This window comes from Podarcis melisellensis (assembly GCF_964234715.1).
Source record: "Podarcis melisellensis genome assembly, chromosome: 15".
Taxonomy (NCBI): Eukaryota; Metazoa; Chordata; class Lepidosauria; order Squamata; family Lacertidae; genus Podarcis; species Podarcis melisellensis.
Genome location: NC_138532.1, coordinates 30,716,592 through 30,735,867, shown reverse-complemented (window position 1 = coordinate 30,735,867; position 19,276 = coordinate 30,716,592). Strand labels below are relative to the sequence as shown.

Genomic DNA, 19,276 nt, shown 5'->3' with positions numbered 1-19,276 from the left:
AACAGCAAAATTAAGAGGATGTATCAATGAATGTTTTTTGGAAGAACGGGTGCCTTTTTCGGACCACTTGAAGAAATATTATAGTACGATGACCTCGCGAGCAGGATTTGAGCTATGAGCAACAGAAGTAATTAGATTATAATATTGCGGTTGTGCTTTAATAGACAGATGATAGAGTGAAGAAACGGGGTGGAAAGTCGACAAAAATGTTGAGACTTAATAAAATACAATTGAAAAAAAAAGGCATTGGGAGAGAGACATGAGCAACCCCGTTAATGTTAACAGCTGGAATCGTGTTTGGGACAAGAGTCCTTTCCTATCGTCCTCTGCAAGAACAAAGGGGGAAATGTGCCCCAAATAATGCACAGGTGGTAATCTACATCCTTCTTTGGTTAATAAATTTCACAAAGGAAGATAAGAAAAGTCTGCTGAGTCCAACCAATGGCCTATGCAGCCCAGCATCCTGTTCTCACGGTGGCCAACCAGATTCCCCTTATGGGGAGCCCACAAGCAGGATTCGAACGTAGGAGCGCTTTCCCCTCCTGTGGTTTCCAGCAACTGTGGAGGCACGGCACAGCTTCCATCAGCAGCCCTCTCAAACTCCATGAATTTGTCCAAGCCTCTTTTAAAGCCACCCAAGGGGGTGTGGCCATCGCTGCCTCCTGTGGGAGGGAGTTCTGTAGGCTAACTCTGCACTGACTGGAGAAAGACTTTTTCCTTTGTCTGTCCTGAATCTTCCAACATTCAGCTTCATTGGATGCCCACGAGTTTTATTGTTATGATTCAGATCCACAGAGATAGCTATATGTGTACAGTATGAAGCCCTCCTCTATCCAGCCCTGCTGCTCAGTCACTGCCAGCTCAGAAGATGGCTCCCTTCCCCCTCGGCTATTCAGATAGGCTGCTTCTGAACATGAAGGTTCTATTTCGCTAGCAAAGTTAATAGTCATGGACACACTTTGGGCAGAGTCGCACAATACACTTAAAGCACGTTCAATACACATAATTTAATGCACAGGACTTCCCCACAAAACTCCTGGCACTCAGCTCACAAGTTACACTATCCGTTTAAAAACTGTATTGTTTACTGGTTTCAAAAAAGTCCTGGGCAGTTCGGAGCACACCCCGCTAGTAATACCCAAAGAACAAATGCTTTGTGCATTGCCCTGGGAAACCTTTCAGTTGAAGAGCAGAATCATTATCCTCATCTTTTAATCTGATGACGGTAAAACTGTGCAAATTCAAGAGGACCCATTTTAATTCTGCAGCATCCAATTTTTACGTGGACCCCATGGAAAAAGCAAACTATTGTCGGGGTGTATCTTTGCTTTCTGTCTCTCTCTCTCTCTCTGAGGGGTGTGACCTGGGGGAAGGCAGGGCAGGAGAAGCAACCTGTGTCAATCTCCCCAAATTCCAAATTTGTACATGGACAGCCCCTCCCCAATAAAAAATGGTGCCCCCTGTTGGCTCTGTTCTGCAGTTTTGGCACCAAGCAAAGACGTGCTTAATTTTCTCAGGCCTTTTAATTCAATTTGCTCTGTTTTATCTTGGCTGGGATTGTATGGGGGTATTTTTTATGCTACTGCTATTGCTTTTTTATTGCTCCTTTTGTATGTTTTCAATTTGTTTTATTGTGCCCTGAAATTTTGTAAGCCATCCTGGGGATTTTATTGGACGGGGTATAAATCCCGAAAACAAAACAAGCAAACAAATGAATGAATCATTTTCTTTTCTTTTCATTCTCCTGTTACGCCACGCAAGCCAACATCATACAGAAATCAGAGATCAGGCGAGACATCCCACCTATCGGCTTGCAATGGATGCCGCAACAATTAGGGTGTCACCCAAGCCATGGTTGATGGACACAGATCAATTACATTCTTTGGGGAAAAGCAAGAGAAATGGATCATTTTTAATGCAATGCTGGTCTTGATCTCCCTCTGTGAACTTTTCAAATCAGCAGTCGCCAACGCAGCGCCCACGGGCAGCACAGTGCACATCAGTACCTTGTATGGTACCTGCGAAAATCTCAATAAATATATCTTCAAAAATCCAGGATGCATGAGGGTCTTCCTTCTTGGTACACTAACCCCTATCCTCATTTAATTCCCACAACAACCCGGTAAGGTAGGTTAAGCTGGCCCAAGGTCACCCAATGAGCTTCTTCGGCCAAGTGAGGTGTGAAATACTGGTGTCCCAGCTCCTAGTCCGACACTCTAACCACTGCACCAGGCTGCCTCAACCACCTACATTTCATTGGAGATGAGGATGGGACACTCTGCCACTTTTTGAACAGAGGACAAAGGCAAAGAGCTGTTTCTCCCTGTGAGGAAGCACAGCAGTGGCTGGTGCAGGTGTCTTTTCCCAAAAAACTGGGGCATTCCCACACTACTTGGCGAGCCTCTCTCTTTTTATGCTCTTTTAGAAGCAGCAGCCATTTTGTGTTACGCCCCACCTGAGGCAGCCATTTTGCATTACGCTCTACTCACATGGCAGCCATTTTGGAGGAAGTGGCGCCCACAGGCCCCAAAGCATTGGCAGCCATTGCTGCAAAGCAGATTTTCAACAATCTTTTCCCTCTATATACGAGGATGTTCAGGCAGCTCTTATTGCCTATCACAGTCTTCACCAACCTAGTTCTGTCCAGAGGTTGTCGGACTACAACTGCCGTCAATCCTAGACCATGGCCAATTGTCAGGGATGAGAGGACCTTTAGTCCAACAGTGTCTGAAGGCCGCCACTAAAGTGAGATCCGCAGATCTCAGGGCAGTATATCCTGCTACCGTATCTTTTCCAGGATTTCTGGTATCTCTTTGTAGGTTTTCTTAGTTGTCCACTGTCGGCTGTTATCTGTGGGATTCAGAGTTCCCTACTGTCTTTTTTTTAAAAAAGAAGGTAATACATGACCCATTTTACTCCACATAAAACTACGACCGTGCACTCCAATTTTGTGACACTCTGCACAGAGTCTGGGTGGGAAGACCTGTCGGGTGGCCAAATTTTAAAACGTTCAGGTGGGAAAAGGCTGAGATACAGAGGTTTAAAGCCCAGCGGGGGTGTCTTTTCCAGCCTGAGAGCCACATTTGCTTTTGGAGAGCCTTCTGGGGGCCACATGCTAATAGTGGCCTGGGATAGAGGCAAAAGAAAGTGAAGCAACCCTTTGGAGAAGTCAGATCAATAACTCAGTCAATAGAGAACAAGTCTCTTAATCCCAGGGTGGTCGGTTCTAGCCCCACACTGGTCAAAAAATTCCTGCATTGCAGGGGGGGTTGACCAGATGATCTTATGGTCCCTTCCAACTCTATGATGCACACCCCTATTGGGTTCTGGAATGATAGCAGGGGTTGCAAATTGTCTCACTGACTGTCCAGGGAACAAGCTTGCTGTGCCTCTGTGGATCAACACGTGAGAAACCAGGACTTCACCAGCTCCTTGCAGCAATGTCCAACCACGGGCTGCAGGTCATATCCTCCAGAGACACCCCCTTAAATAACATGAGATAAAGCAGAAATGGAGTGATCTCGCTGCTGCTGCTGCTGCCCTCCCCTCCACAAGCAATCTGTGCACTGCCCCCACATGATCCAAAGCGCCCTGCAAAACTGCTTGCAATCTGTCTCGCAATTAGCATCTGGAAATTAAGGCACAGAGATTCCCAGCTTAGCCTGGTGTTAATAGGTAGACAGCTTTGCTGAGGGGGTGGGGGTGGGGGGAGGCAGGTGCAAGAGTTAAATCCGCAGAGAGTTGCCTGCCAGCCAGCTACAGAATAGTAGCTTTCAAAGCCCAGCGATTGCTCCCCTAAAGGAGGCCTGCTACGGGCTTGGGTAGAGGAAACAGAACAGAATTCTCCCACAAATCCTTACAGAAATGATCCTACGAATTGCACAGAGACAGGGTGGCTGCATCTCTCCATCTGGATTAGAATTGCGGAATTAAAAGCCCCCCCCCCCATGGGTTAACCAGTTCAAGCCCCTGCAATGCAGGGACCGCCGCTCCAGAATCCCTGGCAGGTGGCCATCCAAGCTCTGTTTCAAAACCATGCAGGTCAGTCGCAGCATCTCAGACTAACCTACCTAACAGGGTTGTTGTGAGGATAAAATGGGGAGGAAGAGACTGGTGTGTGTCACCTTGAGCTCCTTGGAGGGAAAGGTGGGATGCAAAGGCAATAAACAAAGATGTGGTACAGTCCATTCTGCCTCTCCAGGACTCTACCATCTCCTTCGGCTGTGTGCATCAATCCAGCATGTTCTCACAACCCCCCACCCCAAACCTCCCTTCTTCTCCCCCACCCCAATCTTTCCCTTCTCCTCTGTGCGGTTTTATTTGACCCGTGCCAGCTCCGCTCTGCCTTCAGAGCCTGGCTGCAGCTCCTATCAATTTGTCTCAGCCTAATATCTCAGCGGAGAGTCGTAGCTAATGTCCAGATATTCTTGGCTCTTGTCGGAGCGACCGCAAAAGGCCTCCCCGTTGCCACCACACTCTAAGCAGCATACTGAAGCCAGGAGTTATTTTGCGTCGTGCAGAGCAACAGAGCTATGAAGCAGGCTAGAGATGGCTGGCGCCCTGCCCAGTATGTGTGGGAGAGGCCCGGGGTCTCTCTCTTTCTGTGTGTGTGGCAAGAGGTCGTAATGAAAACGGGAGCTTGGTGGACACATAGTAAGCTCTGGGGTGGACTAGGGGTGCACTGTTCATGTAGCCAACAATCAGAAGAAGAGAATTTCTTAGAAGTACCGTATTTACTAATTCGCACCTCCTTTTGGGCAAATTAGGGTGCACGTTAGATTTGATGGCACATTTACATTCGCCAGCAAATACTTTTTTGGTTTTTAAGGTTTTGAAAAATTGAGGTGTGCATTAGATTCGAAGGCGCATTAAATTCACGTAGATACAGTAATCGAATTATAGAGTGGATTTGCGTAAGTGGGGAGTTGCCTGTACTTATGTTATGTTGCATTTATGTGTTTTTTATGCTGTAATTATTTATTTTTAATTTCATAAGCCACCTTGAGCATGTTTTCAACTGTGGAACTGCAGCATACAAATGAAACAACAACAACATTTATACCCCGCCCATCTGGCTGGGTTTCCTCAGCCACTCTGGGTGGCTTCCAGCACATACAAAAACATAATATGTTTGTATGTATGTATGTATGTATGTATGACAAACCTAGGTGATGACAAACCTAGACAGCAAAAGCAGAGACATCACCTTGCTGACAAAGGTCCGTATAGTTAAAGCTATGATTTTCCCAGTAGTGATGTATGGAAGTGAGAGCTGGACCATAAAGAAGGCTGTTTGCCAAAGAATTGATGCTTTTGAATTATGGTGCTGGAGGAGACTCTTGAGAGTCCCATGGACTGCAAGAAGATCAAACCTTTCCATTCTTAAGGAAATCAGCCCTGAGTGCTCACTGGAAGGACAGATCCTGAAACTGAGGCTCCAGTACTTTTGCCACCTCATGAGAAGACTCCCTGGAAAAGACCCTGATGTTGGGAAAGATGGAGGGCACAAGGAGAAGGGTTCAACAGAGGACGAGATGGTTGGACAGTGTTCTCGAAGCTACAAACATGAGTTTGACCAAACTGCGGGAGGCAGTGGAAGACAGGAGGGCCTGGCGTGCTCTGGTCCATGGGGTCACAAAGAATCGGACACGACTAAACGACTAAACAACAAATGTATGTATGTATGCAAAACCCCAGGACCAACTGTTCTCTTACAGTATATCCCTGCCTGATCACTGAGCTCTTAAGGGGAGTCCCTGTTACTGGTCCCCCATAACTCAGACCCATGCCTCAGTTCCGCCAGAAGCCATGCTGCATTGAGTACTGTGGCCCAAATTTTGCAGAACTCCCTTGATGTTGAGGTGAGGCAGGCCCCCTCCCTTTGAACTTCCACCACCTCCTGAAGACTGTTTCACTCAAGAGGGTATTTTATTTTCACTTTGATTATACAGATATAACAGATTCTTATTTTTCCTGTGTGTTCTATCTTTGTAAACTGCTCAGAGGCCCTTGTAGTTAAGCGGTATATATATTGTTTTAATGGTAATAATAAATGTTCTGTCTGTAAGCACCCCATAACACGAGCAAAACAAAAACACACAGCATCATATCAAGTCCTTTGTGTTTCATTTCTTATTTTTTGCTTTTATGTAGAGGGTGTTCTATATTTATGCATGCTTTCTATACATGCTTTTGAATTCTTATCAAACATGCATAATTCAGGCAATGGATTTGATGGTGTTTACGCAAGAAGCTGTTAATGGCATTCCAATATTTAGATTATTTATGCACTTCAATATTATTATTTTGGAAGATATATATAGCACTATAGCGAGATGTGATAATTATTTACACCCACTCTTCAAACTGGCCTGTTTATACCTGTTTTTCAAATACTCGAAGCTTTCCTTCTTTTTGACTACTATAGTGGAACGCCATAAAGCATGATGAAAGAAAGACGGAAATACTTTTAAAGGGGTTTAACGCATAATCAATAGAAGCAGCCCATCCTCTCATAGGAACATAGCAAGGTGCCTTATTGGTTTGTCTAGCTCAGTACTGTCCACACTGACTGGCAGCAGCTCTCCAAGGTTTCAGGCAAGGGAAGTCCAAGCCCTACCTGGGATCTTCTGCTCTAACCACTGATCACTACCACCATTAACTGCTACTATGGGATATAAATACAACAAATAAGCTCTTCTGTTTGCCTGCATAAGAAAGCTGGAGGAGCCAGCCGGGTGCAGAGGTCAACCTGGCATCCAGAGATCTCCACAGGGTCACAATTAGACCCACACCAGTCACAAAACACACCTGGTGTCTGGGGAATTCCAAAAACTGCTGTCAAGGCCAGTTGTCTCCAGAATTTTGCCATATATTAAACTCCCTGTGGCAGCCATTTAATGTGATGCTATGCCCGCCCGTGGCAGTCATTTTATACTGTACCAGGCCCAACCATGGTCAGCAATTTTGTCAGATGCCATGCCTACCCAGGGCAGCCATCTTGCGACTGGCACTCACAGCTCTCTTCCTAAAACTCGAAGTGTGGCCCCTGGTTCAAAAGACGCTGTCTCAGCCCCAGTCACTTTCTGTCAGGGCTGAATTTTAAGAGCTGCAGGCTCCTCCGCGGCAGGGATCTATGGTTGGAGTCAGGAATGGGATACCCCTTGTCCATAATAGGCCTAACCTTGCCTTGCATTAACATGTGTGATTGTGTGTGTCGGTCCTCTTGTGGCTTGGGGATCAAATCTCACCACACACACACTGGGGCCGAATGCAGCCTTTCAGAGCTATCTTTCTGGCCCTTGGGATTTCTCTAGGTCACACCTCTCTCCCTAAGCCACATATCATGTCTTCCTTGAGTGTTTTTGCCCAGCTAGAAGGTCTCCTTCAACTCTGCCACTTCCCTGAATGGTGGAAAGAGAATGGAGGGGTGTACAGAGAAACCAGACCACGGTATCAAAGGTGAAATTCACGTTAATTGTTCCAACTGTTTTTGCCTCTGCCCCCGAAAGTATTGCCCCCAAAGGGAGCGAGTCCCTTGGGCTGGAAGGGGCACCTCTACCCCCAAGGCAGCGGCAGAAATCCGGCGCCAGCCTTCCATCAATCCCGTGGAATACCCGGTAGCATGATAGCGTGTTTTCATTATTCCCAAGAGCCTGCTAGTAATTCAATTAAAAGCTTCAGAAGAAAGCAGCCCTCGACGCTACCTGTTTATATCGCAGCAAGCAGCCGGGAATTCTCAATAAACCATCTGAATACACTTGAAATTTATAGCCGTGATATACAGCTCCAGAGAAGAGATGGGAAAGCAACAATGGCAACAGGAAACTTTTGCTCAGATTTAAATAGATGAACTGGCCAGCAGTGAGTCATTTGTCCATCTGACCTAGTAATGACTGCTCCCAAGGAGACGGCCACCGTGGTGCCCTCCAAATGCGGAGGACTACAACTCCCATCATGCCCAGCCATTGCAGTGGATGATGGAGTCCCCCCAAAAAATCTATTTATTGTATTTATATCCCACTTTTTTCTCTGAGAAACTCAAGGTGGCATACATAGTTCTCCCCCTCCTCATTCAGTTCCCACAACAACCCTGTGAGGTAGGTTAGGCTGAGAGGCAAGGACTGGCCCAAGGTCACAATCAGTGAGCTTCCTGGCCAAGTGGGGATTCAAACCCTGGCCTACCAGGTCCCAGTCCAACCATTATGCCACACTAGCTCTATATGGAAGTCATCAAACTGGCTATCCCTGGTCCGCCGCTGTCCAGAGTCTCAGTAGGGAGGGGTGACTCTCTCTCAGAAAGATGCACACAGGGCATGGAGAAGGTGGACAGAGGGAAGTTTTTCTCCTTAACTCATGGACATCCAATAAAGCTGAGAGAATCCTGACAGTTCTTATTCATGCATAGTTAAACTATGGAACTCCCTGCCACAGGAGGCAGTGAGGCACCAGCTTGAACGACTTTAAAAGGGGATTAGAAGATTCGTGGAGGAGGAGAAACTATCATTGGCTACTAGCCATGAGAGTTCTGCTGTGCCTTCACAGTCAAAGGTTGTATGCTTATGGATACTAGTTGCTGGAAATCACAGGAGGGGAGAGGGCTGTTCTTATGCTAAGATCCTGCTTGCTGGTTTCCCAGAAGAGGCATCTGGCTGGCCACTGTGAGAACAGGATGCTGGACTCGATGGGCCATCGGCCTGATCCGGCAGACTATCCTCGCATCCTTAGATGCCGGGGACTGAACTTGGAACTTCTGCGGGCAACACGATGCTCTGCAGCCGAGCTGCGGCGGCCCATTCACCGAGGCCACCGGATTGCGCCAGGTCTATGAATTATTCATCTCCATTACGCCCAGACTCGGGGACGTTTTCCTCCGGCGCCTGTGAGATTAAAGAGCCCTCAACTATCTCTGATCTCCTCCCCGCGACAGAGAGAGAGAGAGAACGTCGCCTCCGCGTCCCTGCTAAGCTTTCCGTTCGATTAGCTGAATCAATGGAATCCCCTCGGTGGTTTGTAAGTAAAGGCGCGGGGCCTCCTCCGCAGGGTCGTGGGAAACCAAGAAAAGGAGAGGGAGAGGCGCCCTGCTGATCTTGCAGCTGCTGGAAAGCAGAACAGAAGTCGAAGCCGGTAGCTGTCTCTCCCCCTCTGTACCGGTTCATCTCCAGCCAAGCAGAGCCAAAGAGCCAATTTGGGAGGGGGGGAGCAATAACTGGCCGAGGGTTCCCCCCTCCCTGCTTGCATTTATATGGATGGATGGAGCCACTCCGGCTGAGTGTTTAAGGTTGAGCGATAAGCCCATTACGAGCAGGGCTAATGGCAGCGTGTGGGAAACCTTTGCGACATGGGCAAAGCGGTGTGATAATCAGATGCTCCACTCCGGCGCATGCCAGGGCCCATCCATCACAGGGAGGCTGCCACGCGGCCTCATCCCGCCCCCTAAGTGAAGAGACACACACACACCCTTAACGTGTCAGCAACCCTCGGGCACTATCCACAAGAAGGTCTGAGATGGGAGAAAGGAGCTCTGCCACATACACAGGGTTGAAAGCAGCTTGGGGGGTCACCGATGGTCATTAACCTGGATGACTTTAAATGAGGACTGGACAAAATCACGGAGGGCTATTGATTGGACTAAATGGGCCATTGGTCTGAACCAGGAGGCTCTCCTGATTTCCTTATGGTGTGTTCACTGGACGGAGCAGTGTTCGAAATTAGCCAGGCGCCAGACATGTTTTGCGACTGGCACAGGTCCAATTGCAACCACCTAGAGATCTCCGGATGCCAAGGTAGCGACTGGGAAAAGCAAAATGTCACTTACAGAAGGATCTGAGATATTGCCCTTGAAGCTTGAAGGTGTTTTATTCTGGATTGCTTTATCTGACGTTTTATAAAAAAACAAACAAAAATGGGGCCTAGACATCGAATTGTGGCGACCGTAACCCCGGTTTAAGGCACCATTTGGTGATTAGATTATACAGTGGAACTTCGCTTTTTGAACATCTTGGCTGCCAAATGTTTCGGAAGCCAAACGCCAAAAACCCGGAAGTGAATGCTTCCACTTTTGAACACACCTCGGAAGTCAAACGGCTTTTGCGGTGCATTTTTCCATTGTCACCATTCACTTTTTGATTTTCGGTTTTCGAACATTTCAGAAGTCATAGAATCATAGAATCATAGAGTTGGAAGAAACCACAAGGGCCATCGAGTCCAACCCCCTGCCAAGCAGGAAACACCATCAGAGCACTCCTGACATATGGTTGTCAAGCCTCTGCTTAAAGACCTCCAAAGAAGGAGACTCCACCACACTCCTTGGCAGCAAATTCCACTGTCGAACAGCTCTTACTGTCAGGAAGTTCTTCCTAATGTTTAGGTGGAATCTTCTTTCTTGTAGTTTGGATCCATTGCTCCGTGTCCGCTTCTCTGGAGCAGCAGTAAACAACCTTTCTCCCTCCTCTATGTGGCATCCTTTTATATATTTGAACATGGCTATCATATCACCCCTTAACCTCCTCTTCTCCAGGCTAAACATGCCCAGCTCCCTTAGCCGCTCCTCATAAGGCATCGTTTCCAGGCCTTTGACCATTTTGGTTGCCCTCCTCTGGACACGTTCCAGTTTGTCAGTGTCCTTCTTGAACTGTGGTGCCCAGAACTGGACACAGTACTCCAGGTGAGGTCTGACCAGAGCAGAATACAGTGGCACTATTACTTCCCTTGATCTAGATGCTATACTCCTATTGATGCAGCCCAGAATTGCAAAAGTCAAACAGACTTATGTTCGAAAATGGAGGTTCCAATGTATAGGAGTTTTTAAGACTGGTCCAGAGGTAGACAGCTGAGATGGTGAAGGAAAAACCTTATTGGCCTCTTCTTACATCGTTTCATTATAATTTTATTACTGATCATACACTGCCCTGGGAGCCTAGGAATTATCTTTAGAAGTAAACTGGGCTCAGCTGGATTTTTGTCGCTGGTGTAAAGTGGAACTCCTCAGGGGTCAATACGGTTTTTCTTCACCCCACCTCCAAAGTCAATTCCAGCTGGAAAACTTCTGCTAAGCATATGAACACACAAACACACATACACCAGCCACTTGCTTCAGACCCTGCAGGTGAATCGGCCACTCAGAAAAATGTCCACCGCCGTTATAGATAATTCATTTCCTTTCTGTGTCAAGCCCACCCCTAATCCCTATCCGAAGCCACTCTGGGCAAAACTGTAAGCAACAGACGCACTCTCCGTAATTGGATAGCAAAATTGCAACGTAATACATTTCAAGCGTACATGCTCTGCATCCATTTATGCCTACTTGAACTCATTCTTTGGAAGAAGCCGAGCTGGGTAACTGGGAGGTTTATTTGCCTGCGCTGCTGCCTTTCGAGATTTCCGTCAGGCACGGCTTATGGTGTATTTGCAAAAACTGTCCACCCAGCCAAGAGGACTGGAAACTTAATTCACGAGAAACAAAGCCAAGATTCTTAGGGTGGAGACCATCACATGGAGTATCAAAGTCCACACATGCGCAGAACTCTAGAATGCACAGTCATATGGTTGCTAGTGAATGGAAAGGCGCTCTGCACATCCTCAGAGGAAGATGGACCCTGCATTATTGCTTCAAATGCTTCAGAGTCCTGGTACCGAAAGCATGAATGCCATCTTCTAAGTGTGATTTCCATTTGAAAATTCATTAATTGCATACCATTTCTTTCCCACCCACCACCCCTCAGATAAGTAAACAAATAAATCCCTGCAGGTGATCCACTTCCAACGATGCTCATATTGCAATTTAGGTGAAAATAGTTGGCAATTATAGAGATGTACAACGCACCAAGTCCTTCACACACTTGAGAAATGCTGCTAATCTGCTCTCGCCAATGTTCTTTTAAGACCCTTCAAAAGCTCTTGGAGAGAGACTCTCAAGATCAGCCTTTGATTTTGTTTCTTAGGTGAATGTCTGTTGAAATCCTATGCGTGCAACATAATGGGACTTGCTTCCAGGACACTGGAAAATGTAGTTTTCCCTCGGTACCCAAATCCTCAGAAGGACATGGGCCCCTTGGGAACTATACTTATTTGTTTTTAAATATTTTGCCACACTCTAGCTGAAAAGGTGCTCAGGGCAGGTTACACAGCTCAGTAGTGAGAGAGACCCTGTCTTCCATGCCCACCCCACCCCACCCCCGTTTCAATTCTAAAAGGCACATCACACAAGGAAAAGGCAATGGAGAGGGAGGAGGAGAAAAACAGGCTCAGGCACCCATTCTTAAAATCGCAGTCCTTATGACAATCTGCTGGGTTTTATTTCCCATGGTTACCGGAACCTGAGACCAACATTTGGTGCAACATTTGTGGATCCAGGGAAGGAAGCAGGTTGAGACGAAATATCACTTGATTCAAAGATGAGCTTCTAGGGCAAATAATACTCAATTCAAAATGCAGCCCAACATTGCAGGCAAGACAAACCTGGTATTCAGAAGCATGTCGTTTCATCATCATTCATTTGTTTATCTATTTCATAAGATTTGCATACTGCTTGATTCTTAAAAAAAACCAAAAAACCTCAAAGCTGTTTTTGAAAAAAAAGTTTAAAAACATTATCAATAAGAAGAATTAACAGCAAATTGCAACTTTCAAAAAGTTAAAGTAACAATCGACTAAAAACAGAATTAAAACTCGCACCAACTTTCTAAGCATCTGGGTATTCTTGCCTAAACAAAAATGTTTTTAACAGACACCAAAAGGAGTACAGTGAAGCCGCCTGCCTGATGTCAAGAGGCAGGGAGTTCCACAGAGTGGGTGCTGCCACACTTATAATGTGGCACCTGTAACAGGGCCAGTTCTGCAGATTGAGGCAGTGGGGCATATGGGGGTAAGGCAATCTCACAGGTCACCTTCAAAAGGAGGAGAGGAGAGACCACCCTGGGCTCTGATTGGGTGATTCAGCTCCCCTCCCCACCCCCATGGCCAATATGTCTACAAGCAACCAAGCAGATAGAGAAGAAGCTGTAGAAGGAAGAAGTGGGGGGGAGAGAGATTCATTCATTTGCATATTCATTTAGCCATTAATTTGAAGTTGGAGCCTGCCCTGACTTGAAAGCAAACGGTGGGGAACGATAGATGGAGAGGCGCAGATAACGTTATCTCGTTAAATTTCTACTCAAATCCAATTAAAATGGCTAAATGCATAACCGTTATGGAAAAACGTGGCCTCTCTGCTTAAGTGCCTCTGCCTCTACCCCTCCTCCTGCGCAAAGAGGATTCCTGGGCTATTCTTCAAAGGGAACCCTAAATCAGGTGCTCTACCACTGAGCTATGCTCCTTTTGCTAAAAAAATAAATAAAGTTAAGACTCTAGTCCTCATGATTCTAAATGTCAGGATGGTTTAAATAGAAAGGTAAGAAGCTGCCTCGTGCAATGTCAGACTATCGGTCCACATAGCTTAGTAGTCTACACTGACTGGCAGCAGCTCTACTTGGAGATGCCACTGGGGGTTGAACCCGGGACCTTCTCCATGCAAATCAGCCACTCAGCCACTGAGCCATGGCCTTTCCTCCAAGCTCCTATGAACCACATGCTGCCATTAAAGGCACAGACCATTTGTATCCCCGGTCAGTTGGCAACGTTAGCTTTGAATTGCGCAGTAGCCTCCCCTGAGGGGAAAAAACAAGATGGCAACTGCAGACTTCGGCCCCCACCCCTCACGCAGGGCCACCTTCCCAGGAGCAGAGGGAGGCCGGGCAGGCCTGCAGTCTATTTACGATCCAGTCCATTACGCGGCTTGTGAATAAACATGGCTCATTGGCACCACTGTGAAGTCAGCATTTAAGGGAGCGTGAGGAAAATGGCCGCCCTGGGAGACGGCATAAATCAGGGGCCTTAATTGGAGGCCTCTGCATTTCTTCCTTCCGGTGGGATGCGGTCGTGACTGATGGGAACTCGTGGATGGGAGGGTCCTTAATTACTTGCCAACTGTCGCTGTCAATCTCTTCCCCCACCCAGCCACCACTACCTTGTCTCCCTCTAAGCCAGCCTTTCTCAACCAGATGTTGTTGAACTACAACTCCCATCACCCCTAGCTAGCAAGGCCAGAGCTCAGGGATGATGGGAGTTGTAGTCCAACAACATCTGGGGACCCATAGGTTGAGAACCATGGGGTGCTGCAGAAGAGAGATTAGGTAATTCGACGCCAAGGTTTAAGGAACCTTGGAAGATGGAGGACTCTCCTCCCTTGGAGGTTTTTAAGCAGAAGTTGGATGGTCCATCTATCAGGGGTTCTTGAGCTGCGATTCCTACATCGCAGGGGGTTTGGACTTGATGACCCTTGGCGATCCCTACAATTCTATGATTCCACTGGGCTCCTGCACCATAGATCTGTCCAGCACTGACCGACAGCAGCTCTTCAGGGTTCCAGGCAGGGATCTTTCTTCCCCCAAATACTCCTTGGGGACGTTGGGGTTGAACTTAGTGTTTCTTGCATGGAAATCAGATGCTCTATCACTTGAGCTACGGCCCTTAAGACACAAGAAGCTGCCTTATGTTGAATCAGAGAATTGGTCCAGCTACCAGGCATGTCCCCCCCCCCTCAAAAAATGATCACCTCCCAGGGAATACTGGAGGATTAGGTGCTGTACCCATGCCCAAAAAGCTGGCTAACAATTCGATTTGGTTCCACAATATTTAAAGAAAGGCATGGTTTTTTAATTGTGGAGTTTTTTAACTGCAATTTTTTCAATAAAAATAAAAAAGGGGGGGGGAATCCCAGTTGAAGATGCTGTTGAAGAAATATGCTCTTGATGTAGCAGCGGGCATATAGGGTGTCCAGATCAAGGGAAGTACAGTGGTACCTCGGGTTACATACGCTTCAGGTTACATACTCCGCTAACCCAGAAATAGTGCTTCAGGTTAAGAACTTTGCTTCAGGATGAGAACAGAAATCGTGCTCCGGCGGCACAGCAACAGCAGGAGGCCCCATTAACTAAAGTGGTGCTTCAGTTTAAGAACACTTTCAGGTTAAGAACGGACCTCTGGAACGACTTAAGTACTTAACCTGAGGTACCACTGTACAGCTCCATTGTGCCTGAGTTAGGCCCCCACCTGGAGTTCTGTGACCAGTTCTGGGCACCTCAGTTTGAGAAGGATATTGAACAGCTGGAAGGTGTGCAAAGGAGAGCTACCAAGATGATCAAGGGCCTGGAAACCAAGCCTTAGGAGGAAAGGTTGAGGGAGTTGAGTATGTTTAGCCTGGAGAAGAGAAGATGCCATCTTCAAATATCTGATGGAGGATGGAACAACCTTCTTTTCTGCTGCTCCAGAGAGGAGGACTTGAACCAATGGATTCAAATGACCAGAAATGTCAGGAAGAACTTTTTGACAGAAAGAGCTGTTTGACACTACAATGGACTCCATCAGAAGATGGTGGACTCTCTTCACTGGATGTTTTTAAACAAAGGGTGGATGGTTCCTTGTGATGAATTCTTTAGCTGTGGTTCTCTTTAAAATGTAGATAGATTTTTCCCCCCACAAAAAAGAACCCTTTAGCTGAAATTCCTGCATTTCAGGGGGATAACTAGATGACCATGGGGTACATTTCAACTCTACAATTCTTTGATTATTGATTCTGCTCATTGACACCCTCTTCATTACAGCCCAGGATTCAGGGCTGGATCCTGCCCACAAAAATAGGTTTGAAAGACTAATAAGCATTGGGGAATCCTAACTCAGAGTTAAACTCTCTTTATTCCACTCACAGATTCACTGAACATCTTTTTGGGAAATGTGTTTCACCCCCTTGTTTTGAAAGCAGTAGCTTAATCCAAATCTATGTGATTACTAGCCTAGGAAAAAAACACAAGATCCAAGGATTCAGGGTCTCGCCCAAATGGGATGCCTTTCTCTCCCCCTTCTGCTGCTGTTCCTGATCTCATCCTGCACATCAGATGGTCCCGGATTCCCTGGCAACCAACACAGCAGGGGGGGCCTAGATTATGGATCTGGCCAAGATTAGTTGAGCAAAATCTGGATCACGGCACCAAACGGGCTTGATTTCCTCTTATAAGAAGAAAATGCATTTAAAGCGCCCTCGTAATCTCTCGCCCCAAAGAGGGCAGCTGGCCAGGGGGAGGGGGGGAAAGGTGGAGCGAGAGCACAAAGGGGACACAATGCTAATCCTGCAGGGAAAGCTATCTAATCTTCCCACACAGAGCAGTGGATGGTGCACAGACAGAGGCTGAATGTCAGCATGTAATGGGATGTGTGGCAGGAATCTTGTTTAGCCCTGTTTTGTTGCACAATGTGATTTCCACCAGAAACAGAGCAGGCTTTTGAGTTTAGGAGAGAGAAATCACGAATGGAAGAAGCTATGAAGAGCCCGCAGGATCAGGTCAATAGCCCATCTAATCCATCATCTTTTTTTTCTCACAGTGGCCAACCAGGTGCCCATTTTGGGAAGCGCAAAAGCAGGACCTGAGCACCAGAGGACTCTCCCTGCCTCACCACTGTAGTTTCCAGCAACTGGTGTTCAAAAGCATTGCTGCCTCCAATCTTGGGGCTTTTTAAAGAAAAATGCTGAGCAACAGGGGAACACGAGAGACTTGCAAAAGATGATGCACAGCGTAGAGAAAGCAGGCAGGGACTTTTTCTCCCTCTCTCCTAACACTACAACTCGTGGACATCCAATGAAGATGAATATTGGAAGATCTGGGGCTGCAGTCAAATTATTGGACGGTTACAGCGCCTGCTGTGGCTGTAGAGACCAATACAGGAGAGACATGTTTTGTTGCAGCTGGGGAAGATGAAGGCGTCCGGTTGTGCTGCTGCAGATGCACCACGCCGTTTCTTCTCTCTGCACTCCGCCCAGCGGTCATTCCTCCTCTGGTCCCTGCTATGGACGCACAACCTGACTGCCTGTCTCCAGGCATTGCGGTCGTCTGCAAGGGATAACCACAAAGCAGAGTTGACGTTGTCAGCCTTCATGTCCCATCTGCAGATGTCTTTGTAACGTCGAGTTGGTCTGCCAACGGGCCTGGAGCCTGAAGCCAGCTGCCCGTAGAGCACCTCCTTAGGGAACCTGCCCTCTTCCATTCTGACCGAGCCAGCATAGAAGTTGCTGAGACCGGAGTGCGAAACATGCTGCAGATGTGGACTTGGGAAGATCCAGGGCAGGCAAAATGAAGACCTCCTTCGTGCGATGCAATGCAAAATTGTGGACTTCATAACCACAAGAAGCCGTGATGGCCACCAACTTGGGTGGCTTCAACAGAGGGTTGGATGCATTCACAAAGGATAGCACTACCCAACAGCTACCAGCCAATATGTCAGAGGCCAGAATGCTCCTGAATGCCAATGGCTGGGAATTCCAATGGGGAGAGTGTGGGTCCTGCAGGCAGGTTTCCTACAGGCATCTGGTTGGACAAGGTGAGAGCAGGATGCTGCCCTAGATGCCCACCCCCTCCATGGCCTGATCCAGCTGCAGTGCTCTTCTGATTTTCTTAAGGGACTCACTTGTTGTTGTTGTTTAGTCGAGTCCGACTCTTTGTGACCCCATGGACCAGAGCACGCCAGGCACTCCTGTCTTCCACTGCCTCCCGCAGTTTGGTCAAACTCATGCTGGTAGCTTCGAGAGCACTGTCCAGCCATCTCGTCCTCTGTCGCCCCCTTCTCCTTGTGCCCTCCATCTTTCCCAACATCAGGGTCTATTCCAGGGAGTCTTCTCTTCTCATGAGGTGGCCAAAGTATTGGAGCCTCAGCTTCACGATCTGTCCTTCCAGTGAGCACTCAGGGCTGATTTCCTTAAGAATGGAGAGGTTTGATCTTCTTGCAGTCCATGGGACTCTCAAGAGTCACTAGACCAGAGATTTTCAACCTTTTTGAGTCCATGGCTCCCTTGACCAACTACGTTCTTTCTACGACAGGAGCCCAGTTATGTCACCCCTTGCCTGCAGAGCTGGCAGCCTCTCACCCTTTTCCAAACACCCTCCCTTGGGGAGTGCTCCCTCAGCCTCCTTTCCTCTCCCCACTCCTTGGGAGCCCTCTGGGCAGCTGCTGCTGCTGCTGCCACCCCTGGTCTCTGAGATGCCCCCTGTCCCAAAGAGAAGTGCCATCTCCGACTGCCCCACAGGGGACTGGGAAACACCCCTTGGCCAGCCCTAGAGGCACCATTCGCCTGCGGAGCTGGTAGCCAGGGCTGCTGCAACAAACAGCTGTGCAAGTCTTTGGGAGGCAAAGACATGAGAGGGCACCTGAGGTGGGAGGGAAGGAAAGAGGGGCAGAGGCCAGTGTTGCCCGCGCCAACCCTGACCATCATTCAAGGCACCCCAGGGTGCCACGGCACACTGGTTGAAAACCACTGCACTAGATCATTGGCCCTGCTGGCTAAGGGTGGATGGGAATTGTTGCCCAAAGCATTTTGAATGCACCAAGCTAGAGAAAGGCTTGCTCAAAAGGGGAAAGATTAAGCTGTGAACATTTCAGCTTGCCACTTAGCCTTTTTACTTTAAAAAATAAAAAATGAACTCCCCGTAGGGTGATAAACTCAAACTGAGCAGGTATATCCTAGAAAGCAGCTATTTCAGACTCCAGCTTCCATCAGCCCCATCAGCCAGCAGCACCAATGGTCAGAGACAGTGGGAGTTGTATAGAATGAATGGAGGGGACCAGCTTGTGGGAAGCTGTAATAAAGCTTCTAGGTTGAAAGGGAGCAGAGCACCGCCTTCCCAAGTTGTATCTTACACAGGAAGCTGCCTTATACTGAACCAGACCTTTGGTCCATCGGGCTCAGTATTGTCTACACTGGCTGGCAGCCACTCTCTGGGATTCAGGCAAGCTAGTCTCTCCCAACACTACCTGGGGATTGAACCCAGGACCTTCTGCTTGCAAGACGGATGTTCTATCATGGAGCCATGAGTCAGTTAGGCGTGACTGCCCTCCTTTTGACAAACCTATGTGGCCTGACTCCTTTGGGGCTCAAGCCATAGGCTTGGTTCCTTCCCAGCACACAGCCTCCATGTCGGGCAGCCTTTTGCTGCTCCGCTGTGAACTGAGCCACCCTCCTCTCTCCTCGCCCCCTCCTCGTTCCAGCCTGCCCGCGTCCCACAATGCCAGCCTGCCCCAGAATGTACGCAATGTACCAGCTGCCTTCCAAACAGCTCTTTAAAGCCACTTGGCTGTCTGAGTGGCGGACACAGCAGACCCGGCCTGAATGCTAATGACAGCAAGGCACTCCCAGGCACAGCAAGCCTGCCAGCTCCAAGCAACGGAGCAGCCTCGTTGGCCGAGCCTCTTT

The 19,276-nt window shown here is 47.9% G+C and overlaps 1 protein-coding gene across 3 annotated transcripts in view; it reads right to left on the bottom strand.

Annotated features, from left to right (window-relative positions):
- The window catches only part of TMEM132E (transmembrane protein 132E), a 126,725-nt gene that overhangs the window by 43,444 nt on the left and 64,005 nt on the right, over nucleotides 1-19,276 (bottom strand). Inside the window, exon 1 of one of the 3 annotated variants that reach the window (XM_081890247.1) lies at nucleotides 4,125-4,930. The exons of 1 other annotated variant lie outside the window; for it this stretch is intronic. In XM_081890247.1, the coding sequence (XP_081746373.1) occupies nucleotides 4,125-4,212 (88 nt within the window). In that variant the 5' untranslated portion in view covers nucleotides 4,213-4,930. Of the gene's footprint in view, nucleotides 1-2,250; nucleotides 2,420-4,124; nucleotides 4,931-19,276 lie in introns of those variants that run through there. One more of the 3 variants, XM_081890249.1, reaches the window with a different exon arrangement.